Consider the following 12,735-nt stretch of genomic DNA (forward strand, 5'->3'; position numbering starts at 1 on the left):
ACAGTGTCACATCACAGTGGAGTCAGCTGTCTTAACCGTGGCTTGTGTACTGCAAACGCATACCAGCTTCATCACTGTGTCTGTCACGCTACTCTGTTCCCCTTTAGGGCTCTGTCTTTACATTTATTTTGAAAGATGAAGCTCGTGATTATGGTAAGGGGCGTTACATTTCCGACGAGTGCTTGTGGTGTTCGGCCAATCAGAATGCACTGGGTCAGCTGGCCAATCAGAGCAGACTGCGCTTGTCAAAGGAGGGGGCTTTGTAGAAAACGAAGCGTTTGAGAGAGGCGGGGCATAGAGGACCTACAATAATGTACAGTATTTGAAAAATAATGTGTTTTTTTGAACATTAAAGCATGTCAACATATTCTGTTACACCAAATACACAAAATAATGATCTTTAAAATAGCATCATATGACCCCTTTAACAAGCTCGTAGCTCACAGCATGTCTGCCATTAAAGGTTTACAAGTAACTGACATAAAATTAAAAACCATAAATAAAAAATAATAACTAAACATAACTGGGAAACAAATACAGTACATTTTCAGGATCGCAAAAATGCAAAAATTGCTAAAAATGAACATTTTTACAAATTAATTTTAATGTGGTTATTTTTATCTTTTGATACATTGTACTTGAACGCATTAAACATGAAAATACCACTAAATAACGATAACACTAGACTGAGAAATGTAACATTTTAAAATTCTACCAGTTAGCACATTAACTTTGGCAGCCCTAAAATACTAACACTAAACTGCAAAATAAGTACCAGTATAATTACAACTAACACATCTAAATTACAGTATACTGAAAAGACAAACTGACTGAAAATAAATTTAATTAATTAAATTTCCCCAATGTTTGCCACAATCATTCTGGGGCGTGTTTCCCAAAAGCAACTATGGTCGCAAGTTCCAATCTTGTTCAATGGAACTTACGACCATAGTTAGCTAACAATGATTTTGGGAAACGCACCCCTGTTTGGTGACACAAAAATGACATTCTCCAGCTTTAAATTGGTTTCTCCACACACCATGCACATATTTTGATATGAGGGATTTCCTGTGAATATAAAGAGGCTTCCCTCATTCAAACTGCATGAGGCTCAAAGGCAAAGATCTATGAGCAAGCTGATATTCGTACATTTGGGAACACACACGCGCACACTATACACTCCACGCATGTAATTTCCTCTTTGTGCCTTTGCATGCTGTTTAGAAAGCCTTAACAGAGCACTGACAAACACAAATGACTCTCCCTCACTTGCCTGTGAGGAAAATCAAGGCATTACCACAGTGTTCCCAGACCACAGTGAGTGTCAGAGCTCTTAAAATCCACACCCAGTGCAGGAAACTGCCGATGCCTTCTATATTACCACAATCTTCCTGCTCTTTCCATCATGAGCCTGTATCATAAATTAAGTGGGTGGAGGCAGGCTGAAATTGAATCAGCCATGATTCCCATATAGGTGGAGGAAATGTCCAACAAAACAGATGACACTGCATTTGTGATAAAAACAACACACACTGTAGGACGTCCAAAATGGTTAAGCTAACAACTCTATATTTCCAATATGTCTCACATCCATGTAGTTTTGTCATACTTTAAGGGGATGTTTTTATGATACTCTATCTCAGATGTGAAATATAATCCTTATCTGCGCTGAGCTCTATGCTGGATACTCCTCGTAAATGATCAGTGATTAAATTTCATCTGCGTTCCCCCCAGCCAATGGATGACTTAGAGTGCAATGTACGCCCATAGATACAGGCACACATTAGAAGCTACACGGGACATACAACCAATGGTTCTCTCTGCATTGTGAGCAAGTACAATGAATGATCAAATGAATGTAATCGGATAGATGTAGCATTGTGTGAGATGAAAGGAACATGGCCTTCTTACATATACAAACAACAGCATTCAAAAATTCAGCAAACACTAAATACCATGCATTTTATGTATGATTATGTTCATAAGTTTTAATGTGACATACATAGTCACTCTGACTCAACGAGCAGAGCTGCTCTTGCGCACATTGCATACGACAGCTAACTGCCAACTGTCTGTGATCCGTAACGGCAAAACAAGCTCTTCCACCACAGACGAAAACCTTCGCAGCATCAAAACTTAACACATTTTTTGCACCCACTGTACTTATTACACTTACAAAAAAAGTTATTTCCCTGCTACTGAAATTAGTATTACACCCAATTTGCAAAACAACATGTTTGCACAGCATTTTTATAGTAGGCATAAATATGATCAATTTAGATCTTTCTGTTACCACTGGAGCAATATAATAATAATATTCAGATACAAGTGCTCTGTTCCAAAACTTAGTGAGACCATTTAAGTAAGGCGCTGTTGTTGCACAATTGTAACCAAAAGCATAGCGTTTGACCTTCTTGATGAAGGCAATCCCAGAATGCACTGCATTTATTGTAACTCCAATATCTAAGATGGCAGACAAAGTGAGAAAAATAAACACATATATGCACATATAAAAATAATGTGCATATATACATATACAAATGTATAATGAACGTATAATTTAAAAACAATACACAATCTTCCTCAAAACATCATTACCAGAGGTTTATCAAAGTGTATTTGGGTAAAGACATTGGGCCTCATTCATGAAACACGAGCAGAACGATTTTTTTGTGTAAATCATTCGGAAAGTCGCTCTGACGTAAATGTTCGGATTCATGAAAATGTTCGTATTTTGAAAATGTTAGTTGGTACGAAATAAATTTACACCTGCTCCCTACCATGTGTAAATGTTGCATTAAAACATTCAAACGTTCTGTATTCTTTTAGACAAACTGATGACACTGCATTTTTATGAACTATATTAGAATGATATTTAACGAGTTCATTTGCCCTGTCTTTTTTCGTTTTATACTCTTTAACTTTGGGTAAAACAGTCTATGGGTAAAACGCAGAGCTCGTCACTGTCCCTTTTTACACAGCCGTCCAATCACAGTGGAGGAGGGACGGGACAAACATTACATTGACCAACCATGATCATACTTGTACAACACAACAATGGAGAAGTTAATATTGCTGGTTACTGCATTTTTATATTCAGTAATATTCTTCAAAATAAGATACTCTTAACATGTTACTGCCATGAATATTCCAAATCATAGCAAACGACGCGTCACTCCAGAAAAATGCAGTGCCTCCAAAGCTCTCTCAAGCAACAAAAAATATAAAATACTATAAAAATATGCTAATTGTGAATGAGCGTGCATGCGCTCCCTATTTACGAATGATTGGAATTCATTGACACACACATTTAACTATCAAATCTGACCTTTACGAAGTATTTGTGAATCCGGAGGAGAGTTTTCAAGAAGGTCCGTTTTACGTGTAAATTATTTAGAATTTACTCATATATTTACGAATGTTTCATGAATGAGGCCCATTGTTTGGAAGACAAATTTTTTGCTGTCTCTCTCATTAACAGGATTGTTATTTTTTATTTTAAAAAAAAGTTTTTGTTTAAAAATTTTTTAACTTTTTTTTTAACTGTAAATAAAAACAGAATATTTTACCAAATAATTTATTATGTGCTATATTTTATGCTTATTAAGGTGCAATCACATTAACGAAATTTTAGTGAAATTTCCCAGGTAAAATGGTCCATTGTCGATTGCAATTAGACACAGCTCACACAAAAAATACATTCAAACCAAGCAGTTTACTGTTGGTCAGTGCAGTTAATCCCATTGCTAAATCTGTAAGGAAATCTTCCACCCTTATGCGAAATTCCTAATCGAATGCAGTACTATTGAAATGACTGGATTTCACACCTTTATTGCGCGTTTAGCTTAGCAACATGCTAACGTCAAATATTCTAGTGTCAAAATAGTCTCCTGTTCAAACCTGCCTATGAAGTTCTGGTCACTAATGAGGTTCCATTCTTAGAAGGCAGCTGTCTAGTGAACAAAAAAGCTACTAGGTTTGGGAACAGAACAAAACAGAAAGATTATTGTGCTTTTAGCTTAGCAACATGCTAACATCAAACTCTACAGTATAGCTGAATTTCTTGTGCAGTAAACCAATGTAGAGCGTTCCAAATTGGTAATTTATAATGGTTAGGATGCTGTTTTAGAAGCACGCAACCTGTAGCTTACTAGGTTTGGGAACAGAGCTACTCTGAATCAACCAAATGTACTGATGAAACAGAACACACACTGAAGTTGAACTGCACCTCATCGTTAATAAGGAAGAGCTTGTGTTGTTACATGATAATTTTGGTTATTGGCGAACTGGAGGCCCAGACTGTCACGTTGTGTACCACGGCACCTTACCTTAGCAGCAACTGAGGAACCTGGCTTCTCCAAAAGATCCCAAAGTTTCTTCCTCTTGTCTGAGCAGCAGGTGTTATCAAATTCCCCCTCTCCTTCCCTCTCTCTCAGAGTCTCTGCCTCTCTCCTCAGCTCCTCGTTCATCTGCTCTTTCTTCTGATGGTAGCGAGCCTGGCAGCACGACTCCAGGTAGATTTCATCAATGCCCCAGTAATCAAGCTCTTGCCCAAAAGACAGAGCGCACATTTCCTCCATCATGTGCAGCTTTCCAGTTCTGTAAAAATTCAAGATGGACGTGAACGCACCAGGGTGTCTGTCAAAGAAGTACTCGTTCTCGTTCAGGCAGTAGTCGTCACAGACCTCGATTAGAGACTCGTGGGTGTTACAGTCTCTGAGCTTGCCTAATCTGGTTCTGGGAAGCCGGTCCAAGGTCCGCCATAAGACCTCATGGTTGAGGCCCCCAACGTTGAGACGGACCCTTCTGGAGCGGGCCTTTGTCCGGATGATCTCGATAGGCTCAGGTGTAAGCGAAGCCGCAGATCTTCCTCCAGGTTTTGGAACCCCAAGTCCGGTCTTCTCTGCCATTGTGTGCAAGGAGACGGGCGGCTCTTGCCAGGAAGAGGTGTAAAGATGCAAATCAACCAGAAGATAACTGGACAAAGACGACTATGTTGGGTCTTCTTAGACGAGTCCCTCCATGGCTGTGAAGAAAGACAGACACCTGTTGTTTCCAACTTGAAAATTACATTTTTTTCCATGCAGTGGAAACTATTCCAGCTCATAATTATTTAGGAAATGTCCCTCCTTTGAGATCCATTAGGAATATGTCAGATTGTACTGTAATTGTTTTGCAAAGTACATCTGAAAGCAGAACTAAATGCCAGCATTAGATGCGATTTACATATCACCAACCAGGCGTGCCCTGTATGTAAAGAAGAAACTTAAGCTCCGGTATACTTCACCAAAGCCTAAGCTAAGAGAATAGTGGCACATCTTGTTTAAACTAAATAGAATTAGTAAATAACACAAGCATTATCTCGTTGTCACATTCAATATTCATCATTGGCCTTCTATCATTTCAAGGTTACGTTCAGGAGTCTAATGTAAGCCAATATGTGAGCGGATATAATGGATGTCAGAACATGCAGATCTCCTTTTTCTTTCTTAAACAAATAAAAAAGCAGCAGTTTCAGAACCTCTTTATTTTATTTTATGCGCAAAATGCATTTTCTGGCATTAACTGCACTAAAACTGCAATATTAAAAAAAAATTCTGATCCCTTAAAACTGACAATCATTGGTGTGATATTGTACTCTGTTATACTGAAAAAAAGACTAATAAAACTAGTTAATTTAGAAATATTTTACATTAAAAGGTTACAGATCATTTGTATTTGGTACTAATTGTACATGTGCTTGAACAAAAGACAGAAAACTGCAAAGATGCAACAGTTTCAGTGACCCAAACAGTCTCTTTCTCTTTCATAATCATCCATAATCATTACGTTATCTGATTTTCTTTTAGAAGTCAATATACCAAAGCAATAAAGTAAGATATATTCCCAAAAATATCAACGTTTACAACTTGTGTCCATCTGTACCACCGTGTTTCTCACATTAAGAGCTGTCAAACGCATTAGCGCCTATCAAAACCGTTCTACTGTATGCGTTGCATTGACAAGAGATTGCCTTTAACTTTGTAGCCTTGCTATGACAAAATGGAAAACAAATCTCCTTTCACTTCATCTCAGCTGTTCCACTCAAACAATGCAACAAACTATATTTCTTACCTTCCTGAAGTGAACCGCCGTTTGCATATACAAACCGCTGTGTGCGCAAACGGGAGAAAAGACGCCTGCGGGTTTCCTTTAAGATTCCTAGCTCTCAACGGAGGCTTCAGTTATGACCGGACATGTGTTCCACATTTTGTTCATCATGAAAAGGGTGAGGAGATCTCACAGAACACCGGGAAATCTCTGTGACTAAAAGAGCTCCCCTTGTCTCGCTAAGAGCGCTGCCTCCATCGATGGCTTGATATGGTGAGTCGGGATGTCTGCAGATGTCGGACGCGTAAAAGCGGAGGGTGCGCGCAGTGTGTGTGGAGCTGCAGAGTGACACTGTGCGCGCGTGTGTGTGTCTATGTGTGTGTGCGCGCGCGTGTGGACGGAATGGATCGTCTGAAGCACGAGCTGCATCACAGCCTAGAGGTGAAACCTAATTGGATTGGTCTGTACATCAGCAAGGGCAGCAGCAGATCAACTTCAGCAGGAACTCTCTCTCTCTTTCTCTTTCTCCCTCTCTCTCAAGAGTTCAATGGTCCACCACAAGCATGCAAGGTGGGATATCAGTTTTGCCACCTTTAGGCTTAAGATAGCACCATAAAACAGCCTTATTGTGTTTTTGTAGTTATTATCCAAGTTTATGGACATGAAGAGGCATAGAATAAAAATAATAAATCAATATTGATTACCTGTAAAATGTCTGTCCCTTGCTGGAGTGAAAATAATCTTAAAATTATATTACATACACAAAAACAAAATCTGTATTAAAATAAAAAAATATTGACCATACTATAAAATAACTAAATGTAAATAAATAAAAACGGTCAGCTATGATAATATTTACTGGATTATACACCAAATGCAATATACTGCTGTACATGCTTCTGTTTGCATTTCTCATCAATCAACAACTTATTATTTACTTTTTAAACATTATTATATATATACAGTATGTGTGCGTGTGTGTATAATATTCTTTGAAATATATAATAATTTCACATAATATAACTCTAATACATAATTATAATAATTTAACATAACAATATAAATGTAATGTATAATATATATATATATATATATATTATATAATTTAACATAACATATTAATACTTTTATATTTATTTATTTTATATGTATTTAATTATAATAATTTATAATATTATTCAAATTATATATATGAAAATATATAAATAATATGTAAACAAATATGATGGTTTGCACAGGGAATGCCTCTTTCCTTAAGGTGATTAATACTTTTTTACTTAAAAAATACTATTTTTTAACAAGTTTACACTAAAAGTACAAACACAAATTGCCTTTTATATTATATTAATTGTTATTAATGGAGAAATTCTTTATAAGGTAATTCAAACTTTTACTTCTAAAAATATTAGAATATTTTACAGTAAAATTACATTTTAAAATGACAATGACAGTTTTAAAATATAATCTCATTTTTTGTACTGCATAAGGTGATTGACAGTTAACAATTTAACAGGTTTTTACTGTTGTACTGTATTTTACTGTATTATGTTTCCATTAAAATCATAATATTTGTAATATTTATAAAATGTATATTTTTAAAATGTCATATTCTTTTATTTTACAAAATTTAATATCTCTGTAGTCTTAACATCATAGAGAATGCTAGAGTACATTGTCTTAAATAACATACATTTTTACATGCTAGACCGAGAAAGACAGATAATAATGAATACATCTATACTGATAATCACCAGGTGTGACTTGAAACCTCAGTGTCGTAAAGTAGGCTTAAATGGACACCAACAGTGTCAGCTGTACTGAAGCCAGTGCCAACAAGATATACTATATATTGACTTTTTTATGAGTGGCAGCAGTCAATACGTCATATGTATCTTGGCACTAAGCCATATATGTACTGCATTACTACTGTAGCAGATATTTTACAGAGTATAAGAAAACACTTTGCTATGCAGTGGTGGCAGTGAGTCCTTGTTTTTATTCCATTTGCCTTGGGGAGCCATGTATACGGCATGAAGTGTGATTTAAAATGTATAACAAAATGTGAGGATATGTAGTCACAGCAATTATTAGAAATGAAGCAGCTGTATTGAGTTTCAGGTGGTGTTGAATGACCTGCCTGGGTCTGTGCTATTAAAGTTCCCTCCATAACAGTAATTAAGCCTCTAAAACTGCATCTGCTTTGTCTTTCAAACAGGGCCAAGTGGAAAAAAAGATGAAAGGATGCAATAGTTTGGAGACCATCCATCCATACGCATGAGGTGTCACAGGACTACAGGAGACACAATGGTTGAGGAACAAATGGTGCGTGCTATAAATATATTCTATGAGTATCAAAGGGGCCCTAGTTTGATTTCAATAGACATTATACTGCGGCTCACTGGCGTTGGTCTGTGAATGATACTTGAAAGGGAATAAAGGGTGACATTTACATACAGTATACATTTATTTTCAGATGTTTGACTAGTACGGCCAAAAACGATTAACAAATCAAAAAACAAGTCACAAAGCAAAAAAAGTCACACACTGTGTTCTAGTACATTAGATAAATGCCTTTCACCCAAATGTTATAACATAAATATTTATAATTATACAGATATTTATATTTACAATTATGTATTTATAGTATATTTTGTTCGTTTATAAAAAGAAATACATAAAGTAATAATAGCATTTATAATATTATTCATAAATACAACATATAATTTGCTATTTATTTAAAATAAGTCACACACCTCACCAAATGGTTAGAGAAATGTGTAGCTTGAAATTTTTTCTGACCACTGCATTTTTGTGAAGCCAAACAGTGCGGTGAGTGTGATTGATGTTCTAGCCTCAAATGATGGATGATCAATACATCTGCATTGATTTTTCTGACTCCTGTGCATAGTCTGCTATGAGCCATAATGTGAGGGTGAAGAACAAGGTGGAAAAAATAAATGAAATAGTGACAAAGCAATAGACACAATTTAATAAGGAGTTGTAATCTATTGCCACTGCAGTTCAATAGAAATGTGCTAGTCAGCCACCTACATCAGTGCTCCCTAACAAGTAAACATCTTGCTGCTATGCCTGTCTGTCTTAACCACAGTTTGGGACCAGCTCATACAGGTTAATATTTTTATTAAAACGTCCTATATGCTTAACCATTACAGTAACACTCTTTTTTTATTAATTATTTCATGAAGACCTAGATAACCTGTGATTCCTTATTACATACAATAATTTATTTATAGTATAATTACCTTTTTTGGTCCCACTTTATATTTGGTGGCCTTAACTATGTGCTTACATTTAAATTAATCATTTGGTACAATGCACTTATTGTGTACGTACTTGTTTTTACATTGTACTTACATTTAAAAAAATACCTGCATGTAATTACATCTGCAATTAATTTCTGTAATTACATTTATAATTACACTGTTGACCCATCCCTTACACCTTAACCCACCCTTAAACCTACCCATACCACCAAACCTTTCCCTAACGTTACTCGTATCCCACCTCAATACAATATGAACATGATAAGTACATTGGGTCACACTTTATTTTAAGGTCCAATTCTTGGTATTAACAAACCATTAACTACAACTTTTGCCTCAATATTTAGGTATTGGGTGGGATTAGGGATGTAGAATGTGGTCATGCAGAATATGTGCTTTATAAGTACTAATAAACAGCAAATATGTTAATAGGCATGCTAATAAGCAACTAGTTAATAGTGAGAATTGGTCCCTATACTAAAGTGTTACTGTACACATTGTACTTCTTTTTTGATGTAAGTACATAGTAGTTAAGACACCCTTTTTATGCCTGTAAAGCCACAGAATGAGACCAGTTTATATCGGTTTCTGTAAATAGTATGTATTTCTCAACATTAAAAAAGTCAAATTAAACATGTATTAAAATAAATTTTATTATACACTTCAACTGAACCATACATACAGTACATATATAATTATAATTTTTATAGTATATTACGATTTATTTAATTAATTTAATAAATGTTCTTAATTGTTTTTAAAGTAATGGGATGTTTTTATTTTAAATGATTTATTTATATTAGAATTTATATAGAAAAAAAATACAGAATGTAATTATAATTATTCATAATATTATTTATAATAATTACAACCTTAAACTTTTATAAAAGTGTGTTTCGCTTTTATTTTTAACATTTCTTCGACATGCTGAACACGAAAATCACATTAGCATTGGCCATAAAAAGTAAAAAAAAATATGTTGACAACTTATTTTATATTTATTTATATATTACTTACAGAATAGGCTATTACAGAATGTTACAGAAACTTCTAGAATTTTCCCATCCTTGCAAAAGCAAATTGTCTTTAAAAAACATGCACAATTAGTACAAAAACTTACCTGTACTAAACCAGTGTTTCATAATTAAGGATATATATGTACAGGTGCATCTCAATAAATTAGAATGTCGTGGAAAAGTTCATTTATTTCAGTAATTAATGTATCACAGTCCATCAGAAAAGTCCTGAAGCTCAGTGTGTCTATAGTGCCATGTGTTGACATCGGTATTACCAGTGTAAATAAGGCAGGCTGATTTTCTGTTGTCTAGAGGCACTCTGGGCCCTTGTGAACAATGATTAAATGATACTGAGCTTCTGCATCTTTAATTATAAACTTTCCGCCAACATTTTGTCAAAGCACTCGGCGTTACCAAGACTACAAAACATTTTGGGAATGTAATGCATGTTTAATACTCAGTATCATGTGGGCATGTGTGTGTAGGCAGTTGCCATAGAAACACCAATCCTAGCATCATGCACAAGTAACATTTTGGCACAGCAAAAGGGTTACAGTATGCCTCAGAGCTAGAATTGCATGATGCTATCAATATATCTGATTGATTTTGTGCAAAAGCAAACATGAGGGCCTGTAAAAGTGTACGTACTTGACGCCTAAAATAAAATGCATATGCATGTGTCATGTGTGCATGCCAGTGTTGGTATGTGTATGCTTGTGTGTTCATGGGTGGGTGTTTATAGTGGGAGCGTTTATGGTGGGATTTAAGAAATAGATTTAGCTTAACAGGTAGTTGCCCACACCAATACCCAGTTGTTCCATCCAAATATACACAGCGCTGGATACTCCGTTTCTATGAGACCAAAATAAACAGCATAACATATAAACTGAAATGCTAATAGTTCCATATAGGTGCCGTTGAAGCATTGCAGTGCTGCTAGCTTGGGAGTTTGCGCAAGACAATTGATGCTAGCGAGCTTCTGTGTTTATGTGCATGGCATTAAGTTATCAGAGAGCCGAGTGTTAGCGGGGGGGGAGGCAGAAGGCTATAATTTAAGTGAACGTCTGTGGGAAGGAGAGGCGGGAGGGACCGCTCAGTTAAATTATACTAATAAGCGCCCAATCGATGCAGGACCCCTTGCTAAAAATAGAAGCAGCAGCTCTGGGTTGTATTGCTTTGTGTGTGTGTGTGTCCATAAAAGAGGTGGGCTAATACAGGGTCAATGATAGAATCTGTGCGACCATGGGTTTATTCTTTGTGACATCACACGAAAATCGATGCCCTGTTGGAAATTACACTGAGGTAGGAATGGCTGAGGTAGGAAATACTGCCACTGTTTTTTGGTGTCAACTGAACGGGCTTCTGTCAGGCGACATTATAAATTAAGTGAGAGACCTGGAGTGATGTACTTTTCAATTAAATGATTAATGGATTTCTGAAGCGCAAGGCGAAGGAAATGCATTAATGAAGCAGCCGTTGGACTAGCAGCCATGCAGGCCAGGAGGAGGGGAGAGACGGTTGATGTCAACAGGAAAAAAAGCAATGGCACACATCCATTTGTTTGCTGGTGTATTTTTAGGCTCTGAAGCAACACTCAAGAAAGCCACCGCACTGGAGGAGATTATTTTACAGAGAAATCTCAGTTCTGGATAACAGAAATGAAACACTTGTCTGGTTTGAACATGTCTTCAGTTGGATGTTTTTTTTTTTTTTTTGCTCTCCAGATTTAAATTTTTGTGCCCTAACCCCAGGGAAAATAAATGCCCCTATGAGGTTTCCAGATTTAAATTTTTGTGCCCTAACACCAGGGAAAATAAATGCCCCTATGAGGTTCTAGAGTTATTATTGTAAAGGAAAATAATTCTATTTTAATTATTTTATTTTACAACAAAAAGTCCATCAATAGACATTCTAGACTTTTTTTCTAAAAAGCAATACAAAGTTTAATTCCCACCACAGTGTCATTTCCACCTCTGTTTCATTTCGTTTCATTTCATTTCATTTTTCCAACAAAAAGTCCAACGGACATTTAAAATTCAATTTTTTTTCTTTTTTTTTTTCTAAAAAGTAATAAAAATAGTGTAATTTCCACCAGTGTCATTTCCACAACTTCTCAAATTATTTAGTTTTATGTAATTTCATTTTATTTTCCAACAAAAAGTCCAGTTCTACACATTTTTCTTTTCTCTAAAAAGTAATTAAATCAGTGTCATTTTCACAACTTCTCAAAAATATTTACTGTTCTATTTAATTTCATTCCATTTTTTTCCAACAAAAAGTTCAACAAGACATTTTTCTTTCTTTTTCTTTGTTAAGTAATAAAACAGTATAATTTCCACCACTTC

At 35.6% G+C, this 12,735-nt stretch overlaps 2 protein-coding genes across 2 annotated transcripts in view; one reads left to right on the forward strand and one right to left on the reverse strand.

The window, feature by feature from the left end:
- Window positions 1-6,430, reverse strand: part of LOC107754205 (potassium voltage-gated channel subfamily B member 2-like) — a 123,154-nt gene extending 116,724 nt beyond the window's left edge. The window contains exons 1-2 of the mRNA XM_016570576.1: window positions 6,115-6,430; window positions 4,329-5,026 (exon numbers count right to left, since the gene is read on the reverse strand). Of these exons, the coding sequence (XP_016426062.1) occupies window positions 4,329-4,910 (582 nt within the window). The 5' untranslated portion in view covers window positions 4,911-5,026; window positions 6,115-6,430. The remainder of the gene's footprint in view (window positions 1-4,328; window positions 5,027-6,114) is intronic.
- A 1,923-nt stretch (window positions 6,431-8,353) lies between these two features.
- Window positions 8,354-12,735, forward strand: part of LOC107754209 (transient receptor potential cation channel subfamily A member 1-like) — a 76,801-nt gene continuing 72,419 nt past the window's right edge. Inside the window, exon 1 of the mRNA XM_016570580.1 lies at window positions 8,354-8,412. The gene's annotated coding sequence lies outside the window, so the exon portion shown is untranslated. The remainder of the gene's footprint in view (window positions 8,413-12,735) is intronic.

This window comes from Sinocyclocheilus rhinocerous, unplaced genomic scaffold, assembly GCF_001515625.1.
Source record: "Sinocyclocheilus rhinocerous isolate Xijiao unplaced genomic scaffold, SAMN03320098_v1.1 scaffold442, whole genome shotgun sequence".
NCBI lineage: Eukaryota > Metazoa > Chordata > Actinopteri > Cypriniformes > Cyprinidae > Sinocyclocheilus > Sinocyclocheilus rhinocerous.